The sequence below is a fragment of the Malania oleifera genome, chromosome 7 (assembly GCF_029873635.1).
Source record: "Malania oleifera isolate guangnan ecotype guangnan chromosome 7, ASM2987363v1, whole genome shotgun sequence".
Lineage (NCBI taxonomy): Eukaryota > Viridiplantae > Streptophyta > Magnoliopsida > Santalales > Ximeniaceae > Malania > Malania oleifera.
In genome coordinates, this window is record NC_080423.1 from 58,708,012 (window position 1) to 58,733,742 (window position 25,731).

Here is a 25,731-nt window from a genome sequence, read left to right on the forward strand (position 1 = left end):
TAGGCCCCCAAGTAAATCAGATGACTCTGAGACATACCATACTATTCCCAAAATTCATCCGATAGCAAACCATCATCTCATGCAATCTCACAGGATACCTCACTCTCATCCTCTGACATATCTCCCCAATGATTTTCTCCTTGCCCTTTTCAATCAAAACCCTCCTTTGATTCTTAACATCTATCTGAACTGCTGCCCACTGACAATAAATCTTATTGCCCCTGGCCTTAAGACAGCTGTTTCCCCCCTGCAGCTCCGAACTTACCCTGAGCATCATCTCCATAAACTACCTTGGCCGTGGCCCCCCAGGCCCCATCTATGGGTATCGAAACATGCTCTTTGACCAGTCTTTTATCATGACCACATTTCTTATCACGTAAGGAAGCAGAGACATCAGCTGAATTCCCAGATTTAGATTTGTCAGAGTTACTCCTGCCAAAACGGACGAATCCCTTATCCTTTATGTGCATATATGTAGCCAACTCCAGCTCCAATTGCAAAAGGACCTCTTTATGCAGACTTGATTTGCCAAATTCCTGCAGAAGCTTGAGGAACTGCTCTATTATATTGTCTATTTCTTTTATTTTTCTGGAACTTTTCTTCAAAGGCTTAGTCAATTTTTGGGCCTGATTTAGTGGCCTGCCCATATTTTCCGACTCATGACCAAAGGATATAACAGGCAGCTTACACTTCAGGCCTGGACACACTGGGCTAACTGAATCCTGTCTGTTGAACATATCTGACTCTTTTTGAAAGACTAAAATCTGGCCCAAATCCCTTAAGCAAACATCAGCTACCTTGATTTGGCATTTATGTATGAATTTGTACTCAGCCAAAGTCCAAAATCATCAGTGCACCTATCTTATAGTAACCAGGTTCTATACAGCCTATTGTTTTAAAAATCCACGCATAATGGCCAGTTGTTATATAATGGTATCAGTGGCTTTTGATACTTGTTACAGGGCATTATCTCGAAAGTCCCGCGATTCACGACTGCCATGGGCCGTTCTAGTGTTAAGACTGGCTGTGAATGACTAGAACATGCTTTTCAGACTAAACCTTTACATCATGACTATTACCATTACGCAGACTGTTATCATTATTTAAAACCATGCACGGCACATCATTGGATAAAAGTGGCCCACTCATGCATGAGCCCACACTGCCCTTCTCCTCTCTTCTACCCTGCAAACCAGCTAACCCTAAACTCTCCAGCGCTGCCATCTCCTCCTTTCTACTTTCAAGGCAGTCAAATAAGTATTAATCTTCACTGCCGGCTTCAGGAGCTGATCCCTGGAAGAGGTCATTTTTCCATCACATTAAGCACAAATCAAGAAATTGTCATCCTTCCTCAAATTATTTGACCCAAGCAAAGCATCCTTCCAACATCTTTGTTGACTTCTCTTTGAATTTGAAATGCACAACCTTTGCGGTCCTAAAATCCCATGTAATCCATCCAGAAAAATTCTCTATGCACTCTCAAACCCCCAAATATCAAATGCTCCTTACCACTAGAAATCAAACCCATTTCTCCAGATCAAGTTGGCCTAGTTGCCACCAAATACTCGAATTGGCCAATCCTTTTCCTGCAGTCGAAGCTCAAACGAGTCCAAATCAAGGACACACTTTGAACAATTCACTGAATAGCTGACAATGACAATTTTCCCCCACCGATTGCGAATCTGATTCTTCTCGTAAATCAAAAGGCGAAGGCATAAGGCGAGGCGTTTTAACCCTTAAGAGGCGAGGCATAAGCCTTAAGGCGTTGGGCCGTAAGCCTTTTGAAAATTTATTTTTAAGATAAAAATATGTTAAATAAATTGTATATATTTAAAATAAAGTAAAAATTAAGAAAATCACATGTAAAAAAGAAAAACTAGATGTGCTTTGCAAAATACTTGTTGGCTATTCAAAAATTGCTAACATGAATGCATGACATAAATCATGACAAGAGTTAGCTGTACCAATACAAAGTTCAAACTATTTTCATGATGTAAGATACAACTCCTGTTTATTTTGGAAAGATTGAGGTTCGAGAGTTTGAGAAATAAACTCATAGTATGACATTACTTTTATACAAATATGTAGTTATATTTTTTTTATCAATTCTAACTTGAGAATCACACACCCAAAATGCGTAAACCTCAGTCCTCAACTAAAAAGGCACAAAATGCTTGTTTTTTGTAAAAATGCGTAAGCCTCATCATGTAATGCATTAGCCTTTTTGCAATTTGGTATTTTAGATTGGGCCTCAAGGCTTTTTAGACATGCCTAGCCTTGAGGCGAGCCTCGATTGAGCCTTTTAGAATACTATTTTTAACGATTTGATAATACATTGCTGTACTTAAAGAATAACAATAGGATGTTTATAGAAATATTATGTAATGCGTTATATAATGTACCTAATGAATATATGTACCACTAAATTTGATATGTGCAGTACGCATGATTGCAAGAGAATAATACACATTGAGTCAATATATTTAAATTATTTAATTTCTATAATACTCAGATTAAGAGCAGAAAGTCATATGTAGGTAATTTCTAGTATGTATATGTTTATTTATTTTTTAACAATTTGATAATACGTTGCTGTATGTAAGCTTAAAGAACACCAATACTTGAGGTTATTTATAGAAATATTATGAAATGTGTTATATAATGTACCTATTGGATTCTAATTTTTAATGTGTAATTTTAGAATAATATCTGCATGTGTTTATCTAATATATATATATATATATATATATATATATATTTCTATGAGAGTGCTTTTAAATTTAATCATACAATTGAATTATCTTCATTATTTGAACTTGTAGTATAGTTGTTAACACGTTCCAAAGACTCACTTCTACCAGGGTGAATGTTCGAGCCGCCTCGACATGAATGGCGAACTTGAATTTTGAAATTGGTATTTGGTGAATGAGATATGGGTTAATAACGTGTCAACAGAAATTGTCATGAACCTACTTAATTCTATGTGATGTTAGAATACCTAATGATTTACTGTCAATTAATTGGTCAACTAGCTAACCTAGTCGATTAATTGGTCAACTAGCTAACCTAGTGTCCAAGGAACGGATAGTCAATGGTCTACACACCAGAGCCAAGTCTGGGAGTGTGGTTATGTGGAGGGAAGATTCTAGGACCTGTTCACCTGTTCAACAAATGGTACCCTTGAATTTAACCCATCAAGACTTTTATTTTTTCATTTTGGCATTTATTAACCTTTAATACATTGGATAAACCCGCACAAGACACCACATTGAGCTCCGTTATAGGATGAATTTTATTGTGTGAATGTGCTTTGATGTATGTTTTCCCTCCATTAGATATTTGGTTAACCCTGCACAAGATGACGATTACCCTCACCCCGAAATCCTCTAAAGTATGCACAAGACACCACCTTAAGGTCTATCACCAGACTCATTAAAGTATTTTAGGGTTTTCATATTTCCAAACATCCAACCATTCAACATTCAGAGAAGGGTTCAAGCATAGTTTCACATTATGGCAAAAGGACATCACATGTCATTGAAGCATATCATGTTCAATTCAAACTATCATGAACTCAAACAAACATCATAAAAATATCATTCCACTGCATTTTGGAAAAATTTAATCATCCTTACATTAACAAATAGGTAAATGCACAAAAACGGGGTACTGGTGCCACTAAGCTTGGTTTTCATATATTCTTTGACATTCATGCTCAAATTAGGATCCAAATGAAATAAAGACACTTGGAAAACCCTAAAGACAAAATCAAACCACTCCTTGGATTTTTTTTTTTTTTTTTTTTTGTATTTTCAAGAATTTTCTCCAATTTTTATGATTTTTTAGCAATTTATAAAGGTTAAAAATTAATGAAAATTAAGAAAACTTAATAAAAAATACTTTAAAAGAACAAAAATAATCTAGAAAATCCTTAAATGTGAAAAAAGGTCCCCTAAAATTATTAAATAGAAACTCTGGAAAATTAGAAAACAAAATATTTTTGAAATGGAAACAGCCAAATTAAAGAAAAACATAAATAAAATACTAATTAAATACAAAAAATTAAGCAATTGGTTTTAAAACAAAGAGGAATTTTTTATGGGTCATATTTCCCTTTTTTTTTTCAGATTTTTTTTGTACTTTAAAACTATCCTTTTTTGATTTTTAAAATTGAAAACATATTTTTGTAGATTAAATAAATAAAGAAATATGTAAATAAACAGGGTGGACGGGTCGACCAGTCTATTTGATCAATCGACCGGTCCAGTTGTACCACTTTAACTAGTCACATGTTGTGCATGTGATGTGGGAGCAGGAAGGGGTCTCTGCTCCATTCGCCTTCTCCTGCTAAGCTTCGGTCAGTTTCTGGAACTGTAGATTACGTCACCGCCTTTAAACCCTTACTTCGGCCTATTCCGGCATCGGGAAAACACTAAACCACTGCTGATTTAACCCTCTTGGCCCCCAGATTACTTTCTGACTGAAAATGTGGCCTGAAAACCTCCCAATCATGCCTGTCCTTACTTGGCCAACCGTTGCCTGCAATAATGGCACGGCCAACGATTTAAAATGTTTTTGTGCTTATTTTGCACAATTTTTCACTTACTTTGACCCTCCGAATTGTTGGGAAAATATTATATATGAACTAATTCCCACAAGTAAATCAATGGAGTAATGCAAACAATAAAAATTGAGACACAAGAAATTTAACGTGGTTCCCTCAAATGTTGAGGTACGTCCACGGGGTATGGCGGTCCAAATCCACTATCACCAAATATGTTGTACAAAGTGGATACAAAAGGCACAAGCCTTACAAATACACAAGAGTGTATAAATAAATGTAGCAAGATGGAAATGTCTCACCAAATATTCTGAACAAAGCTCCAAAGAACCAACCAAAAGACCACAATAAAAGAAAACCCAATATGCTGTAAATACTATGCAGCTGGAGACACACGAACAAGAAGAAGCAGCAGCAGGTAGCTGCACTGGAGAAGATGACCAGCGCTGGTGGGTGGGCGTGCAGCAGGTGCTGGCTGCAGGTGTTGGCTGCTGCAGGCGTTGGGAGCTAGTGATGAAAAAACCGAGAGTCCAAAAAATGGCAGCAAGCAAGAAAATGCAGATAAAACAAAAAGGAGATGAAGGGGCAGCAACTCTTACTGTGCGTGAGGCCTTGGAGCCCAAAAACAAAAAACATGCTGCACTGTTTTCCTTTATGGGAATCCAACAACAGCAATAAATAATGGTGCAACTTTCAAGCCAAGGGCCCCACAAGGAGGGACACCCAACAAATCTCCCCCTCCCGACTTATGGGGACGACTCGACCAATCCGGCCAAAACTCTACACTTCACATGCTTGTCTCTTGACAATGCTTTAGTCATCATATCCGAACCATTATCATCAGTGTGAATTTTTTCAAGATGTAATAATTTCTTATCCAACACATCCCGAATCCAATGATATCTAACATCAATATGTTTTGACTTTGAATGGAAGATAGAATTCTTACTCAAGTGAATTGCACTTTGGCTATCACAATAAAGAACATACCTTTCTTGTTCCATCCCCAACTCTTTCAAAAATCTCTTCAACCAAAGCAATTCTTTGCAAGCTTCCGTAATGGCAATAAACTCGGCTTCCGTAGTAGATAGAGCAACACATTTTTGTAATTTAGATTGCCATGCCACAGCTCCCCCTGCAAAAGTCATCAAATAACCCGAAGTGGATTTTCTAGAATCAACATCACCGGCCATGTCAGCATCCGTGAATCCATGAAGTGTAGATTTACCATTTCCAAAACACAAGCACGCCTTTGAAGTGCCTCTAAGGTATCGGAGAATCCATTTTACTGCTAACCAATGCTCCTTTCCTGGATTAGAGAGAAACCAACTAACAACTCCAACAGCATAAGCTAAATCCGGTCTTGTGCAAACCATTGCATACATTATGGAACCAACGGCCGAAGCATAAGAAATTTTCTTCATCTCTTCCTTATCTTTCTCACTTGTAGGACTTTGTTTTGAACTAAACTTGAAGTGACTAGCAAGTGGGCAACCAAGGGGTTTGCTTTATCCATATTGAACTTCTTAAGCACTTTTTCAATGTAACTTTCTTGAGACAACCAAACTTGCCCTTTTTCACGATCACGAACAATTCTCATGCCAATAATTTGTTTTGCTGGTCCCAAGTCTTTCATAGCAAAAGACTTGCTCAACTCCAACTTCAATTTGTCAATCTTGGAGAAGTCTTGTCCTACAATGATCATATCGTCAACATAGAGTAAGAGAATAATATAAGTGCCATCCGGATATTTTTTCACAAACACACAATCATCCGAAGAGGTTTTTGAGTAACCATGATCAATCATGAAAGAGTCAAATTTCTTGTACCATCTCCGTGGTGCTTGCTTCAACCCATACAAACTTTTCTTTAATTTGCACACTAAATTCTCTTTCCCTTTTTGTTTGAAGCCTTCCGGTTGTTCCATCTAAATTTCATTTTCCAAGTCACCATGTAAGAAAGCGGTTTTCACATCTAGTTGCTCAACTTCTAAATTCAAGTATGCTGCCATGCCAAGAACAACCCGAATAGATGACATCTTTACAACCGGTGAGAATATTTCATCAAAGTCAATTCCCTTTTTTTGACCAAAGCCTTTTACCACAAGTCTAGCCTTGTACCGAAGATTCTTTCCATCATTTTTCAGCCTAAACACCCATTTATTTTTCAAAACTTTCTTTCCAGGAGGAAGTTTAACCAAATCATAGGTGTGATTGTCAACTATGGAATTCATTTCCTCTTGCATAGCCTCCACCCATTCAACTTTATTTTCATGGTTCATGGCTTCTTGATAGCTTTCGGGTTCCCCTTGATCCGTTAGAGTAACATAGTCACTTGATGGATATTTAGATGAAGGTCTTGACTCTCTTGAAGACCGTCTCAATTGAGCTTGCTCTTGAACTTGTTGCTCCTCCTCATTTTCATCTTCAACATCATTAGGAATTTCATCATTTCCAAAATCTTCAAGAGGTGGAAGAACATCTTCCATATTTTCATCATGTGCCAAAGGTGGAGAAGGTAAGTCTAAGTCAACAAAATCATTCCCATCAGATCGTGGTTGCTCAACCGTGCCAAAATCTTCAATTGTTTGATCTTCAAAAAATACAACATCTCGGCTTCTAACAATTTTCTTGTCAACCGGATCCCACAATTTGTATCCAAATTCATCATGCCCATAGCCAAGAAAAATACATTGCATTGTCTTGTCATCAAGTTTGGATCTTTCATCTTTTGGAATGTGAACAAATGCACAACAACCAAACACTTTCAAGTGATCATAAGTAACATCCTTACCTTTCCAAATTTTTTCAGGAACTTCACCAAGTAAAGGAGTTGAAGGGAACAAATTAATCAAGTCCACCGCCGTCCTCATTGCTTCACCCCAAAATGATTTTGGCAACTTTGCATGAGAGAGCATACATCTCATTCTCTCCAGTATAGTGCGGTTCATCCTTTCAGCAATACCATTTTGTTGAGGGGTTTTCTTAACAGTCTTTTGATGTCTAATTCCTTGGCTGTAACAATATGCATCAAATGGGCCAATGTACTCTCCACCATTATTCGAGCGCACACATTTCACCTTCTTTCCAGTCTCCCTTTCAACTTTAACCTGAAAATGCTTAAACACATCTAAGACTTGATCTTTAGTCTTCAAAGTGTAAGCCCAAACTTTTCTTGAACAATCAACAATAAAGGTAACAAAGTAAAGTGCACCACCATGAGATTTAACTTTCAAAGGACCACATACATCTGAATGTATCAAATCTAAAACATTAGATTTTTTAGTAACAAACTTTGCACGAAAAGGAGCTCTATGTTGCTTACCGGCCAAACAATGAACACAAGCTTTAAGAGAGGTACCTTTCATCCCGGGTAGGAGCTTCTTTTTGAACAAAAACTGCATTCCTTTTTCACTCATGTGCCCAAGCCGCTTATGCCACAAATCGGTGGAAGAGTGACTTTCAATTGCATTCACAATACCATTACCAATTTTACCTTGCATCATATAAAGTGTACCGGTTTTCTTGCCTTTACCCACCACCAAATTACCCTTTGTGAGCTTCCATTTTCCATCACCAAAATGATTGTCAAACCCTTCATCATCAAGCTTTCCGGTAGATATCAAATTTAGTCGAATATCGGGTACATGTCTCACATCTTTGAGTACCAACTTGCATCCCAAATTTGTTTCCAAACAAACATTTCCAATGCCAACAATTTTTGATAGACCTTCATTTCCAATCCGAACAACTCCATAATTTCCTTTGGAATAAGAAGTGAAGAAATCTCCCAGAGAAGTGACATGGAATGATGCACCGGAATCAATAACTCAATTAGTCTCTTGACTTGTCAAATTAATGCAGCTATCATCACAAACAACCATAAGATCACCATCAGATGCAACTGAAGTTGTGTCTTCATGCTTTTTCTCAAAATTTTTCTCTTTGTTTTGCTCCTTGAATTTCAATTTTCTACACTCCCGCTTCATATGCCCCTTTTTATGACAATAGTGACACTCAATATCTTTCTTCGAAACTGAGTTGGACCGACCTCTTGATTTATCATTACGGTGAAAATATCTGCTTTTACTTCTGCCTCTCCCCCGGTTTTCTGTCACAAGTGCCTCTGAATGAGAAGAGCCAACTGATTTTCTTCTAATTTCTTCATTCAACAAGCTGCTAGTTACTTGGTTCATAGTAACAATTCCATTGGGTGCCGAATTACTAACAGTCACAACCAAAGTCTCCCAACTTTCCGGCAAAGAGCTAAGAAGCATTAAGGCCTGCAATTCATCATCAAAAACTATTTTCATGGTAGCAAGCTGATTGATAATATTTTTCATCTCATTCAAATGTTCGGTAATAAGACCGCCATCTTTATATTTCAAATTCACCAATTTTCGAAAAAGAAAGGCTTTATTTGTAGCCGATTTTCTATCATAAAGACCCTCTAATTTTTTCCACAATTCATGTGCCGAAGTTTCAGTAGAAACATGATAAAAAAACACTATCATCAATCCATTGCCGAATAACACCAACGGTTTTCCTATTAAGCCTATTCCACTCATCATCACTCATGTCTTTAGGCTTTCGGCTATCACCCTCAATAGGCCCATCCAAATCTTTGCAAAATAAAAGATCTTGCATTTTTGTTTTCCAAGTTACCCAATTGCTTCCATTGAAGCTAATCATACGGCCAACATTACCATCCATGATTTACACAAATTTAATGCGTACAAATAACACGGCTCTGATACCACTTGTTGGGAAAATATTATATATGAACTAATTCCCACAAGTAAATCAATGGAGTAATGCAAACAATAAAAATTGAGACACAAGAAATTTAACGTGGTTCCCTCAAATGTTGAGGTACGTCCACGGGGTATGGCGGTCCAAATCCACTATCACCAAATATGTTGTACAAAGTGGATACAAAAGGCACAAGCCTTACAAATACACAAGAGTGTATAAATAAATGTAGCAAGATGGAAATGTCTCACCAAATATTCTGAACAAAACTCCAAAGAACCAACCAAAAGACCACAATAAAAGAAAACCCAATATGCTGTAAATACTATGCAGCTGGAGACACACGAACAAGAAGAAGCAGCAGCAGGTAGCTGCACTGGAGAAGATGACCAGCGCTGGTGGGTGGGCGTGCAGTAGGTGCTGGCTGCAGGTGTTGGCTGCTGCAGGCGTTGGGAGCTAGTGATGAAAAAACCGAGAGTCCAAAAAATGGCAGCAAGCAAGAAAATGCAGATAAAACAAAAAGGAGATGAAGGGGCAGCAACTCTTACTGTGCGTGAAGCCTTGGAGCCCAAAAACAAAAAACATGCTGCACTGTTTTCCTTTATGGGAAGCCAACAACAGCAATAAATAATGGTGCAACTTTCAAGCCAAGGGCTCCACAAGGAGGGACACCCAACACAAATCTCAGTTCTCTACTTTTTTGGCCTTGTTATTGATTCATGCACTTAAAAGAAAATAAAAAAAGCTCCTTTTCTAACTCAATCGGGCCCAAATACAATACGCAAGGAGTAACATGAGTTTTCAACCCACTTGTTGAAATTATTTTTCTTAACTCTGTATGGACCTTACAAGAAAAGATATCATCAAACTTGGGTAAGAGCTAGTTGTTAGTGGGCATTGCTGTATGTGTATGTGTTGGTGTGTGCGTGTGTTACTTCATATGTTTTCTGAGCATTTTCCATCTGTTTGTTTGAACAACATTTTTTTAATTACTTAATGCTTATTTTCTTATCACCTGCTTTTAAATTTGTGCTCATTCTGACCTTTTCTGATGCATTTTTGTGTCATTGGGAAGTTAATTTCTACTTCTCACTTGCTGAGTAGTCACTTAAGAGCTGTTACTTCATATCTAAAGACATTTTCTACATCATTTTGTTTGCACATTACAATTTACGGTATGCTTATAGCCTTGCCCCCTGTCACTAAATCTGTGCTCATTCAGACCTTTTCTGTCTTTTGTGTTACTGGTGAAGTTACTTTCCACTCTGCACTCACTGAGCGGTCACTTTAGAGCAGTTTTGCAGAGAGAGGGTGACCTTAGTGGTTCAATCCCTGTTTCTGTTATGGCCATCTATGATGCAAAACTTTGTAGTTTATGCAAATCCATTGATCCTATGGTGGAGGCTAATCCCTTGTTGGCTGTACAACTTATCATGAAAGCTGCTGCAAGATTACCTGGGTTCATTGTTTCATCTGAAATCTTTAGTGAACAGGCTAGTTTCATGACCCAGCAGTGTTGGTTTTTACAGCAGCCCAACATGACACGGAAAGTTGGAGGAGGCTGGTTTTAAGACCCAGTCAACTACTCATCAGATAACAATGGGGAAGAGGCACATGTTATGAAATCAGTGGGCTGCGTTTGCTGCAGGGAGACTGCACCAGCAGACATGGTGAAAGTTTGTGGTTCATTGAATGCCTCCTCTCTGGCGAGAGTTGCCAGTCTGAGTGACTATTTTTAGAATTTGTTCAAGAGGGGAAGGGGGTAAGTTGCATAAGGATGAGGATTACTTGCAAGGGGCGGGAAAGGGATGTGACTGTTGATCAGGTGGATTTTTGATATAGCAAGGGCTCAAATAATGGCAAGATGGATACAGTTGGGTTTGAAATGCCTCTGGTTGATAGAAATTCAGCTATGTCAAAGGTCTGTACCTGTTGGTTCTCATCCTCATCTATAAGTTCCAATATTACGGCCCTAGCAGTGGTAGATGAAGCTTTTTTATTCTGTAGAAGACAAGGATGAGTTGTTCACACTTGCTCTTGATCTAGTGGGAGGGGGGTCTCATTTACTCCAGCAGCTCTAGCAACAGAACCCCATATCAAAGAATCATATTCAAACATGCATTTATTGTCCTCATCCGAATCTACATCCACTCTACCAATCAACCACTGATTAGAATCATTAATATCCTGTAGAAGGATGGGATCAATGATGTCATTCCTGTTCCTCAATGTTTGAGTAAATTTCAAAAACACCAGAACTGTTTGGCTAGCCTATTCCTCTTTTTGCTATGAAGCTTCTTGAAGTAAAAAAAAGAACCATATTAAATAAAATGATTTTAAAAATAGTAATAAACCTAATATTCTAGGTTATTTAGTCCATGATATCCTAGTGTCTCACATATTGGAGTTTGCTCGAATTTGTTCTGCAGCCAATAGCACCGCATGTGAGGCTAAGAATTCTCATAGTGAACTTTTGCAAGTTTGGAGTTGGTGATCCAAATAAGGTCCACCAATCTATGGTTAACTAAATAAATTTTGAATGAATGGCTGCCACCCATGTAGCTAAAAATTTAAAAGGAAAGAGGGAGTAAAAACACATGTATACTAACTGAATCCAAAGTGGCTAAATGGCTAATGTTTGTGGTGCTTGTCTTCCTTTGTCTCAGAGTCATATCAATTCCAAAGGGGCCTTGAGTGGTTGTTTGAGTTGTCAACTCATTTGAAATTTTATATTGCAATTCATTGGATGACACTTACCTTGCAATGCAATAGAGTTGACAAACAGTTGGGCCTGTCAATTTAAGGGCATAAACAATAGTAGTCCAAAAGGAACAAATATTGGCATAAAAACAATGTTAGCTGCTCTTTCCTGAAATATCACCCATTGGGGTCCTCAACCCTTGTCCGCAGGGTCCCAAAACACCCTATTCCTGAAAACATAATATTTTAATTTTACTTCACAAAATCCCAATATTTTCACATATAATGCAGAATCTGACTTCAAATGAATTGGGTAATACTAAAAATGCTCAAATAATCCACTCACCCTGGTTCTGAGATGGTTCTCAAGTTGGCCTAACCAACAGATTACTCCAGCAGATTTGAAGAGAATCTTCCCACGAGTAACGTGGCGGCTTTAGATCATTGATCTGGTGAATAACGAGGCCAAAAAACTAGAGAGAAGCTGAAGAGGACGAAGTTAGAGGGAGAGAGAGGGCTGCATGAAGATTTTTGCGCTGAAAATCCGATTTTGGCATACTTATACACCTACCTTCGTCGATGAGACGCGTCACTTCGTCAACGAGGTCAAGGAGGGAGTTTGTCAACAAACTCATAACCTTCGTCGACGAATTTTAGGCTCTAAAATAGCCTTTTCGGTAACTCATTGTCGATGAGACACGTGTCCCAGTCGATGATCCCAATAAGCCACTTCGTCGACGAACACTTTGCGTTCATCGACGTGGCCTGCTGTGACCCCCTTTACAATTCTTTTTTTTTCTCCTTATTTTATTATTTAAATACCATAATTCTTCGGGTCTCTACATTCTCCCCTCTTTATAAAAATTTCGTCCTTGAAATTTACTATTTGAGCGATTTACCATCCCTTAAAGAAAACGACCTACTTATTTTATTACTTACCCTCACTTGTGGTCGAGGAATACCGTGGTTACATAAGCAGTTTTGGGAGATTACAATTATACCCATAAAAGAAAATTCTCTCAAAACTAAAAACACTACCTATCCTATATTCTAAATTACAAATACACCGTATAAACGAAATTAAAACTGTCATTATTTAAACTTACATATATCTACTGTATCCAACTAAACATGTGTGAGTATTTCTGTCTGATTTCCTCTTCAAGCTCCCAAGAAGCTTCCTCCACCGCGTGATTCCTCCACAGGACTTTTACTAGTGGCATCTTCTTACTGCGCAATTCCTGTTCTTTTCTATCTAAGATTTGCACTGGAGCTTCCTCATATGCTAGAGCATCACTAAACTCTAATTTTGTGTAACTGATAATATGGGAAGGATCTGGGACGTATTTCCTTAACATAGAAACATGAAATAAGTCATGTATTTTAAACAAGACGGGTAAAGCTAGTCGATAGGCAATTGGCTCAACCTTCTCAAGTATCTCGAATCGACCAACAAACTTAGGGCTCAACTTTCCCTTCTTCCCAACCTCATGATTCCCTTCGGTCGTTCTATTTTCAAAAATACATGGTCACCGACTTTAAATTCCAATTCCCATATGCGAGTATCTGCGTAGCTTTTCTGTCGACTCTGTGTTGCACTAATTCTATCTCGAATAAATCGAACTTTATCGTATGCCTGCTACACTATCTCTGGCCCCAAAACTCGCCTTTCACCTAATTCATCCCAATATAAAGGAGAATGACACCTCCTACCATAAAGTGTCTCATAAGGTGTCATGCCAATGTTGGCTTGATAGCTATTATTGTAAGCAAATTCAACCAGCGGCAAATACTGGGTCCAACTGCCCCCAAAGTCCAATACACACACTCGCAACATATCCTTAAGTACCTGAATCGTTCTCTCTGTCTGACCGTCTGTCTAAGGATGGAAAGTGGTGCTGAATTCTAACTGAGACCCCAAAGCCTCCTACATGCTCTTCCAAAACTGTGATGTAAAACATGGGTCACGGTCCGAGACTATAGATATTGGCACTCCATGGGATCGAACAATCTCCTGAATATAGATCTCTGCCAATATGTTTATAGGGTAGCTAACTTTAATAGGTAAAAAGTGGGATGTTTTCGTCAGTCGATCAACAACTACCTAGATGGCATTCTGACCATGCAATGCCGACGATAGCCCAGTAACAAAGTCCATGGATATGTAATCCCATTTCCAGTCAGGGATGTAAAGTGGTTGCAACTGCCCTACCTACTGGCACGTCAAACACTGCTGCACAAATTCTAAAGCCTCCCTCTTCATGCCACTCCACTAGAAATACTTTCATAGATCCCTGTACATTTTAGTACTGTTATGATGAACTGTGTATAGAGATCTATGAGCCTCCTCTAAAATCATTCTCCTAACATCATCATCCGCAGGCACACACAATTTGGTGTGAAACCTCAGAGTCTTGTCATCAGAAATGCTGAATTCCTCTTATTGACCATCCTGTATTCTGACTATTACCTCTACTAATTCTGGGTCATCCCCCTGAGCGGCTTTAATCTTTTCATATAGTGTAGGATGTAGCGACCTCAATTTCTTAATCTAAAATATAACATAGTAAGTGGAAAAGTCAACCTGAACCAGTGAGTAACGGGGACACCTGTGAATCACAGCGGAAGCCTAAGCAACAGTAAAATAAAATCTCAATCATCCAACCATGAAACATAATACCAGAGTTATTCACATTTCCAAAATACTGTATTTATCTACAATTTTCCAAAAAATAAGTCAAAATAACACTAGGATCATACAACAAAAATCTCCTGATCCTAGTTCAATGCTTACCCTTATAGTAAGGATGCTAAACCCACTTAACGGCGGCCCTGACCCGCCGGTCCCTCTGATTTTACTGAAAATCATTTAATATTCGGGGGTGAGACACTTCTCAGTAAGGGAAAATAAACTAAATACAGTTGTGTGGCAACATGAATATTTAATGTAATTATACATATACAGTACATTTCATATATCTATAGACATTTAACATAACATACTAAATAATCATATGATTTCATAATAGCTGGTAAATTGTATCTCATGTAAACATCTGTTATACTGATAATGCTGAAAATATACTCAAGATGAATAGCCAGCTGGTGTCATGTATTACCCCCCATGACGGGTTGTGCAGCCTGAAGGCGGGACCCGACAATGGCTGGCTAACCACTGCCGAGTCAAATATGTCTGTAAGTACGATGGGCTGGCCACACCCTGGTCCAGACTGCCAGGTGGACGTCCACACTCTACTGAAAGTCACATCGACTATCCATCTCTCATCCCCTCGTGGGATGGTTAGTACTAATCTGAACGTAAATATCTGATCTACATATAGCTACGGTACTGAGCTCCTGAAACTGAACTAAACTAACATCCCAATTCTGACAATATATAATACATGATATAATAGCGGCCTCGTGCCAATCATTTGCATAAATACGGCCTCACGCCAAAATCATAAATATGGCCTCTCGCCAAAACATAAATATGGCCTCGTGCCGAAAACATAAATACGACCTCGTGCCGATAACATAAATTCATGGCCTCGCGCTAGAATCATTTCAGGTATATACATTTTAAAAATAAATCATTTATCATATATTCGTCAAAATCATCACAACATAACTCATCTTTTTATAATACCTAAAAAACATGCTTTGCTCGTAAAATTGTTCTTGTCATATTACATTTCACATAAAATAATATTCATGCCACACATGTGCTGTTTAAAGTCATACTTTATATTCTAAAATCGTGATTTTCTAGCATCTCGGTGATAAAGGTTGACATCATGTTCAATGTTGGGGTTAGAATAATAAATTCTAGGTTCAAGATGTGTGCGACTGCTTGCAAAGGTTATAAAGTTGCAATCCCCACATTATATCAATTTCAAATGCTTTTTTGAATTTTCCCTCTCTCTCTCTTGTTGAAAGTCCTTGGTATGGCTTCCTTATCCCTATCCATAGTTTCATAAAGCCATTGTAGGATTCTTTTCCCCATCAACCAATCAGGGTTGACAACGGCTGGGCCTGTCAATTTAAGGGCATAAACAATAGTAGTCCAAAAGGATCAAATATTGGCATAAAAACAATGCTAGCTGCTCTTTTGCTGGCTGCCTCATTTGCCCATTTACTATTATCACAATATTTAGAAGTAAACATCAAAATTTGTTCTTGTGATGGTGTATTGAATGAAGTGTGATAAAGGTTGTTGCATATCTTGTCACAGTAGGCCTAAGTAACTCCTTTTCGCTTGTGCATTTGCCTCATCATGTTCACCACAAGAACATGGTTATAAAATATAATTGTAACTAAGGCTCAAAGTGTGTTCATAGGGGGGAGCTAATGAGGTTGTTGTTGATATTCAGAGAAGAAAGAACGGGCTTATGGTTCTGTGAGTTGGAATTTTTTGGATAAGATTTTTATGAGGAAGTGGAGTGAGATAGCATCAATGGATAAGATGTTGCGTATCTAACATGCATGAACTATTCGGTTTTAGTGTATGGTGAGCTGAAATCTTGCTTTAGGGCTTCGATGGGGATAAGGCAAGGTGACCTTCTTTCCTCGCTTTTGTTTGTTTAGTGGCTGATGTTCTTGAGTAGGTTTGTTGATAGGGCAATGGATTGAGGTTTAGTGAAAGGGCTAGATGTGGGGATGGATGTGGCTAATCCATTAGCACCTTTAGTTTGCTAATGATACTATATTCTTTCTAGAGACCACTTTTTTTTTTTTGAATATTTTGGGTTTTTTCTATATTTTTGAGAGGGTTCATGGGCTTAAGATTAACATGGGGAAGACTGGTATTGCGGCTATTAATGTGTATGATAAGCCTATAATGGAGCTGTCTTCAAAGGCGGTTGTGATGTGTTGGAGTGGCCATTGTCTTAAGGGTTCCTTTGGGGGGGTAATCCTAGATTTGTGAGCTTTTGGGATCCAGTAGTGGAGAGGTTGTCTAAGTGTTTTGATGGGTGGAAGGTTGCTCTTTTTTCCCTTGGGGGTAGAATTACTCTCATTCAGACTTGCCTTTCTAGTATCCGATTGCATTTTCTTTCTATTTTTAGGATTCTTGTGGGGGTTGCTACAGGGATTGATAAAATAATAAGAGATTTGATGTGGTAACAAATCTAGTTAAGCTAGTGTGTTATAACTAGTGCCACACGGCCTTTCACAAAGTGTGAAGTGTTCGGCCATGACAATTGGCCAGGCCCTTGCATGTTATTAAAGACCATTGAATATGCATTACTACCATTATTAGATGGCAGAGTGGATTGCTTTCAGTCGACTGTTTTGTAATTCTTTGTTTTTTTGACACCCTGCAGTGCAGGCGCTTCCCTTGCTGTTTGTGCTTGGGTGGCATCCCCTTGATGTCCTTTAATGAAATTTGCTGATAAAAGAAAAAAAAAAAAAAAAGAGTATACATCTATAGTGCATTTGTTAGTTTATGCAGCTTAATCATTTTGAAGATTTTCTTATTTTTTACTCTATAATGGTAATGTGACACACCTCCATAGCAGAAATAATGCAGTTGTCTAATATTTTAGATAATGGTGCAAAATTAAGGTATTATATTTTTATAAGAACTTCCTTCACAGGATGCTTATAAATAAGATGCCTAGTGGAGTTTACAAGTTGTCTAGAGAGGCAATACTTGCAGCCGATTTGCCCGTAGCATTTACTACACGAACAAACTGGAGGGGCTCTTCTCCAAGGGATCTCCTCTGTACATTCTGCCGTCAGCACCACTTGTCAGAACCTGTCTTCTCTCCCATCAATAATCCTTTGAAATCATTAGTGGACTCTCTGGGATCATGCAGGAGATTGAAGGTTGAAGAGCCAGGTAAAGAAGGAACAGAATATGCAAATGGAAATGGTGTTGCTGCTAGTGACAGGGAACTAGTGGCGCCTGGATCCACGTTTAAATTTGAAGTAAAAATTTATTCCAAGTGCCAAAATTTGATTGTACACTGTTTGTCAAAAGATTCTTATAAGAAGCAGGCTGATACTGTCCAGAGTACTGCTTTGAAGCTTCTCTCATGGTTGAATACATTTTTTAAGGAACCAGATATGCCATTAGAGAAGTTGACATCTTCTGGATATGCCCTCAATATACGATTTAATCGTCAAAATTTTTTTAAGGAGTTTGCATTATGTCCGTCGGTTCATAATGTTTGGCAGAGAACTGTCACCGAAGAAATCAGATCACTGGATTCAGACTGCTTTAATCAACCATGCATTGAGCAAGGAGTTGGAGTAGGCCTTTTAAACATAGAAGGTCAAGATTCTGGTGTCTCTCCATCTAGCGGGTCGTTAGTATGCATAAATTATACCATATCTTTGGTTAGAAAAGGGGAGAATGCAAAAGAACTACTTGAAAGTAATGATGATTTTGAGTTCGAAATAGGAACTGGAGCAGTGATTCCCCAGCTTGAAGCTGGAGTGATACAGTTGTCTAAGGGTCAGTGTGCTTGTTTGCATACAGAATTGTGTCCAGAAGAGTTTATTTTGGCGGCAGCTGGTGATTCAGCAAAAACCCTCTCACTGTTATCTTCAAGTGAGTGTTTTCTATAGGAAATAAATTGACTAAAATTTCTTTGATGACTATGTCTGTCTAATTGCTTCTATGATGGTTATAAATAGGAACAGCGTCCATGTCTATCTAAATTGCGAAAATAATCGTCATAAATAGGAACAGCTTGCATAGTTTATTTCTCTGCATGTTGCTAAGAAACTGATTGAAATCAATTTACTTCTGAGTTTTCATGGAAAATATTTCCGTCGAAGTAGACCACAGGTCATTATGAAAAATTTTAAAAAATGGCAGCCCAGTGCACAAAGCTCCCGCATATGCGGGGTCCGGGGAAGGGGCAGACCACAATGGGTCTATAGTACGCAGCCTTACATTGCATTTTTGCAAGAGGCTGTTTCCACACCTCTAACCCGTGACCTCCAGGTCACACAGCGACAACCTTACCATTGCGCTTAAGCTCCCCTTCATTATGAAAAATTTATGAATGTAATTTTTGTATGCTGTGGCCCTTTGTAGTCAAATGTTAGCTGAAAAGTGATTTTTATAGAAGGGAATGAATCCTGAGTAAGTACATTATTTTGCCTTAGACTTTTCTTATTTTCAATTTTCTCTCACTTGTCCTGACTGGCTGTGCATTGCACTCGTATACTTCTAACAGAAGTGTGCTGCTTGGAGTTCTCCATAATTTTGTTAAAGGTAACAGAACCCTTGGAGGATAGAATGGAGCAAGCTTTCTTCAACCCTCCACTTTCAAAGCAACAAGTGGAGTATGCATTACGGCACATTAAAGAATCTTCTGCTACTACATTGGTATATGCTTGCCAATTGTCATCCGATAATTGTGAGTAAAAGCAAGTAATGGAGATTGAATTTTGTTGTCTGTTGCAGATTGACTTCGGATGTGGCTCTGGAAGTTTGTTGGGTTCTTTGTTAGATTATCCCACTGCACTAGAGAAAATTGTTGGTGTTGATATTTCGCAGAAGAGTCTTATCCGTGCAGCAAAGGTTAGAAACATTGATATCTACCAAGTTGACTCGTCCCCACCCCCCAAATTCTTTTCCTAAAAAATAAAAATAAAAATGAAGAACTTTTTTTTAATTCCGTCCCTCTGATTTCGCTCTGTATAGCTTTGAGGAGTAGATGGTATATGACAATGGCATGTTTAGGGAGTCCAGCTTTATTCTATAATCTCCTTGACTAATTTGCTGAAAGATTATTGGGCTGTACTTCCTAAGTTCTTTTTTTTTGTTTCTTTTGTTGTTTATCAGTTTTTCTAAGAGGATATTCTGTTGCATTTTTTTTTTCTTTCCCTATTTAATAAATCCTTTTATCCCAAAAAATGAAGAAGTGCGGGCACCAGTGTTTTGTCGGTTTTACATCTCTTGCACCTTTGAGTCACTGTTACAAAACTTGTCTTTGCTCTACATCTCTTGTTCATAGTGCAGATTCTGCATTCAAAATTAAGTTCAGATTCAGATGCGGAATTGCCAAATACAAGAATCGGATCTGCATTTTTATATGAGCGATCCATCACAGATGTCGATTCTAGATTTGATATTGGCACTTGCTTGGAGGTACTTGGTTTTCTATTTAGTGCCAGAACTCTTAGAGGATTGTTAGGTGATGCATTTAATGGTTTTCTCCTTGCTCTCCCGCCCCACTTTGATTGCACATTTCTTGCTTTCATTCTGATTTATTCTATAGAGTATTTCTATGTATTAACATATTTTAAAGCATTTCCTATACGTGCGTGTGGAAGTGTATGTGAATTACATATTTTGGGACATTCCATTAGTGTAGGAATGTAGAATTTTATCAAATTACTATGAATCTTTCAGTTATACAAGTGCATGGTTTATGCTATCATTTGTGCTGAGCGTGTCCATGCGCTGTGCAATCAAACTTGGTAGAATGCTTTAAAATTTCAATTTGGATTACAGTTTCAAGGCTTCCAAGATCTTGAATTTTTGAATGGAAGTTTCAATTTTGGGGGAACTCTAGTATTTTTGAAATTTCAGGAAGGTCTTTGTTTTTTTATCAAATTACGGTGAGTGTACACTAATACTATGTTTGAGGAGTCCTTGGATTTGGATAATATATAATGTAAAATTGTATTAAAGTTATCCAAGTTTATTCATTCAAATTTAAGGTTTGAAATTCCTGTCCCAAACATTCTAATTGCATAAAAATATGTTTTTTTTATATTATTTTTTAAAAATGGAAATTGGGGGAAAAGGGGCCCAAGCCTTACATGATGCCAAAGCGATCATCATAGCAAAATGTTTTATGGAAATTGATGGGAGTTTGGCTAGAAATAGATTTGGAAACATTCCTCGCCTCGATATTGTTTGCATATAATTTAACCTATTGACATCGACATTTTTGGATTTTATTTTTAAAAAAAAATGAAAAAAATGGACTTTTGATTTTCCCAAAAACCTTGTATTCATCAGTGACAAATCCCAAATTTGGGATTCGAAACTGTCTTTTGATTTTTGGGTGAGAGAATGGGCATCATCCTAACGCTAGATTAGTGTTTAGATGTGCAAAATAGATTTTATTTTTTTGTATATTCTTTAATAATAACAAAAAAGATAACTTCTCAAAGTATTTGGGATCAGAAATTTTCGAGTTTGAATTTGAAATTATGTAATATTTGGGATCATGAATTTTTGAGTTTGAGTTTGGATTTATGTAAATTTGGAAGAAGTCAATACATAAACACAAATCAAAGTCAAGTCTCCAGGATCTAAATACAAAGTAGTAAATAAAAAATTTAGAAAATAATAAAAGATGTTTTAAATTTTCTTATATAAATTTAGAAAATTGGAAAACAATATGACATTTTTTGTATCATTTGAAAATTAGAAATGGAATATAAAATAACTTTTCGAAAGAAAATAAGGTTAAATTTTTTTACATTATCTTTCCTTTGTTTTATTCAAATGCTATAAAATTTAAAAATTAGCTAAATTTTTTGTAATTATTTATAGCAAATAAAATAGAAAAAAAATATTTTTCAGAATTAAAGGAGCCTATAGTTTTGTTAAAAGATGTGGAACTCAATACAAATTTTTTTTTATTTAATTTTCAAAACCCACTCATAACAAAATTAGGGCTCTAGTTTGAGTAATTCAAGCTCCATTACCACATGAAAAAATGAAACTAATTGTTAGAAACTGCAACACAGGATCAAATAATTACAAAAAATTATTTTTGTGTGTGCGTGCGCGCACAGAAGCTGTTAACATATACTTCAAATTAAAATAAAAAAAAAAGATGAAAAATAATTAGACTTGCGACTTGTTAATACAAAATTATATCATCTGGTAAAATTTTTTTTTTATTGAAATAAGGTCTAACAACTTGTAATATTCTAAAATATAAATGAGAAATAGAAAAAAAAATACACATATAAAAAGAAAAAAATACATTCATTTCCATTTCCTTTTCCCGCTTTTATTCAAGGAACCTCTCTCTCTCTCTCTCTCTCTCTCTCTGCTGGAATATCAAGAAGTCCAGCGGATCCTTCCCTTGTGAGGCCTTACAGTGCGGTCTCTTTCTTTCTCTCTCTCTCTCTCTCTCTCTCTCTCTCTCTCTCTCTCTCTCTGCCGGAATATCAAGTAGTTCGGCGGACAGACAGTGCGGACTCTCTCTCTCTGTGTCTGAATATCAAGAAGTCTAGCAGACAGTGCGGACTCTCTCTCTCTCTCATGTCTGACTTCTTGTTTATTTATTTGTCTGTAGGAGCGAAGAAGCAGAGGCGGAAGATCAAGAAGCAGAGGCACCTCCAGCGGATCAGGTAAAATTCGCAGTACATGTTTATTATGCCCGCAAATTTGTAGCCAGTTCATAGCAATAGTAAAATCCATATATGATTCTATTTGAACACACACACACACACAATAGTAAAATTCACAGTGCGGAGTTTCTCTCTCTCTATCGGAATATCAAGAAGTCCGGCATACAGTGCTGACTCTCTCTCTCTCTCTCTCTCTCTCTCTCTCTCTCTCTCTCTCTCTCTCTCTCTCTCTCTCTCTCTCTCTCTCTCTCTCATGTCTGACTTCTTGTTTATTTATTTGTCTGTGTAGGAGCGAAGAAGCAGAGGCGGAAGATCAAGAAGCAGAGGCACCTCCGGCGAATCAGGTAAAATTCACAGTACATGTTTATTATGCCCGCAAATTCGTAGCCAGTTCATAGCAATAGTAAAATCCATATATGATTCTATTTGAACACACACACACACACACAATAGTAAAATTCACAGTGCGGACTTTCTCTCTCTCTGCCGGAATATCAAGAAGTTCGGCGGACAGTGCCGACTCTCTCTCTCTCTCTCTCTCTCTCTCTCTCTCTCTCTCTCTCTCTCTCTCTCTCTCTCTCTCTCTCATGTCTGACTTCTTGTTTATTTATTTGTCTATGTAGGAGTGAAGAAGCAAAAGCGGAAGATCAAGAAGCAGAGGCACCTTCGGTGGATCAGGTAAAATTCACATACATGTTTATTATGCTTGCAAATTCGTAGCCAGTTCATAGCAATAGTAAAATCCATATATGATTCTATTTGAACACACACACACACACACAATAGTAAAATTCACAGTGCGGACTCTCTTTCTCTTTGCTGGAATATCAAGAAGTCTGGCGGACAGTGCTGACTCTCTCTCATGTCTGACTTCTTATTTATTTATTTGTCCGTGTAGGAGCGAAGAAGCAGAGGCAGAAGATCAAGAAGCAGAGGCACCTCCGGCGGATCAGGTAAAATTCACAGTACATGTATATTATGCTCGCAAATTCGCAGCCAGTTCATAGTAATAGTAAAATCCATATATGATTCTATTTGAACACACACACACACACACAAACGTACATACATATTACATATACATACATACATATATATATATATATATATATATATATACACACACACAATATTATTTTTCGACATTATATATATTATTGGATATTGTATTTATTTAAAAATATTTCAATGAAGTGTGTACGATCAAGGTTTAAAGTTGGTTTGGATCATTTTATGAAGCTATTTATTTCCTAAAAAAGCCTTCTAGGAGACATATCTATTTATGGCTTTGAACTCTATTATGAAGCTGGTTGTACAAGCAAACAATTATTAAATAGTGCACCGCAAATTTTTTTTTAACTGCCAACCTTTAAAACAAAAAACTCATTTCTCAAATGTGAGCTTAACACACAAGAAAATCCACATTTAGTAAGTTTTGGTTTAGTTTGCTATAAGAATAAAACCATACATTTACCAAAGATTTTATTGAAAATATTTTATTTCTTGAAAATTAGTTTTTCTATATGCTAAATGTTCTCTCCCATTGGTGTTTTGTTTAGGTACTGATGTAAGGAGACTTGCTCCATGTGTATGGTCGGTCAATGTCAATAAAGCCCCCAATTATTGTCCAAGAAAGTGAAAAAAATAGTTATTAAAAATTTCATATGACAAGTTTCGAGTATAGATCATGAGAGAAGCAGTAAGAAATATGGAATAACAGATGTGAAACCTTGCGCGCTGACCTAGATGCGAATTTTAAGAAATGCATAAATTTTTTTAATGTTCTTTGCGTGTTCTTTTTCCCCCCATATTTAACATCTTAAAAGTATTGCATCTAAAATAATAATTAAATAAATTTATAAATAAATAAATAAATAAAAACAAAATATATAGATAATAAAGTTGATTTTGCGCAGAATATGCTAGGTGGTGAAACAAAAAAGACCGCCAAAGGTGGTAAAAGGGTACCCAAGCCCAAATACGAGAGCAATTATAGTCGGTGCCAACATCCATGGTTGTGCTCAATTTGCGGAAAATGCTGGGCAACGCCCGAAGAGGTGCGAGCCAACAACAAGGCACATAACGATGGTAGGGCATAAGTAGCCCTACATAGGATGGAACCCAAGGTGAGTCTCAAAATTTAGCCAAACTCTCTATTATTACCACTGGGGGCTGTTCCATAACTTGTGTTCTGGAAATAAGTGCTTGTTTATGTGACCAGTAAACCAAGTTTGGTGGTTGATGACTTTTACAGATGAAGATGCGGTTGTTCACAAGAGATGAAGCAGCAGAGGAAAATGCATGTTTTTTTTTTTTTTGGTTTCTTGGGGTTTATTGTCCATATTTCTGCCTGTTGCATGAAGAACATGATTGAGACTTTTTGAGTTTGGGTCATCTCTCGAGTCCCTGTGGCACTTGTTTCTGTTATACCATGAGATCTCATTTTAGGGTTTGTTGGGGATCTTCACTCTGCTTTTGTCTGCAAATAACATTTTGTAAAGCATTGGAAACAAGATGAAATCCATTCGTTTCTGTGTGGAAATTTCAAATGGTGGTTATTGTCTGTCATACCTGTTATTGAGTTTGAGATAAGCTAGCCTACTCATTAACAATCTCTATTTTTAAGTCAGTTGTAGCTTCTTGAGTCTAATTCAAAAATGAGCATATCCAAGCCTATGAAAAAAGCCTAACTAAACTTGTAATTGAGTAGCTCATGAGTCGAAATGAGTTGAATGTCATTATCGTACAAGCTCCAAAATTGAGCTTAAAATCACTCTTTATATAATAAATGAGCTCTTACTGGATTGAACTTTGAAATTTTAGAAATTTAAGACCTTGCATCGAACAAACAAATTTCAAATCAAGACTTTAAATTTTGTACTTTTCCTATATTTCTTTCTGATTGTAGGATAAGCAAGTTTTCTCGCAATGGCTTTAGGAAAATTAAATGTTCAACCAAAACCTACATCAAAACCATACCCAATGCATAATTTTTCTTTTATACAAATTTTAAAGCTAGTTTGAATCATTTTGCTCAAGACAAAAAAAGAAATGGAAAATTTTAAAAATAAAATTAACCATACGGACTAGCCCTATCACATATATTTCAAGTTATAGAGTTTGAGATGAACAAGTGTACTCATAGATAATCCTTATTTTTAAGTCAATTCTAGTTTGTCGAGTCTGATTCAACATCACTAAACAAGGACGTAAATGCTCATATCCAAGCTTATCAAACAAGCGTAACCAAGTTGCGCTTAAAATCACGAGCCGAAATGAGTCAAACATCATCGTATTCAAGTTTGACTTTTTATTAAAATACCCAAAATTGAGCTTAAAATTACTCATTTATATATAGTAAACAAGCTCTTATTAAATTGAACT

The 25,731-nt window shown here is 37.1% G+C and overlaps 1 protein-coding gene across 1 annotated transcript; it reads left to right on the forward strand.

Moving 5' to 3' along the window:
* Positions 1-4,939: 4,939 nt before the first annotated feature.
* Positions 4,940-25,285, forward strand: LOC131160852 (small RNA 2'-O-methyltransferase-like). Its single transcript, XM_058116732.1, has 14 exons — positions 4,940-5,205; positions 9,646-9,742; positions 10,566-10,862; positions 10,961-11,037; positions 11,155-11,233; positions 17,578-18,568; positions 19,206-19,354; positions 19,433-19,549; positions 19,991-20,250; positions 22,293-22,347; positions 22,637-22,691; positions 22,971-23,025; positions 23,246-23,300; positions 25,256-25,285. The coding sequence occupies exons 1-14, from the start codon at positions 4,940-4,942 to the stop codon at positions 25,283-25,285; spliced, it is 2,583 nt and encodes an 860-aa protein (XP_057972715.1).
* Positions 25,286-25,731: the final 446 nt, after the last annotated feature.

Coding starts and splice junctions, on each gene's coding strand:
- LOC131160852 (XM_058116732.1), top strand. CDS start 4,940: ATGCAGCTGGAGACACACGAACAAGAAGAAGCAGCAGCAGGTAGCTGC. Junction 5,206..9,645: donor AACAAAAAACATGCTGCACT/GTTTTCCTTTAT, acceptor AATACTATGCAG/CTGGAGACACACGAACAAGA. Junction 11,234..17,577: donor GAAATTCAGCTATGTCAAAG/GTCTGTACCTGT, acceptor TGCAAAATTAAG/GTATTATATTTTTATAAGAA.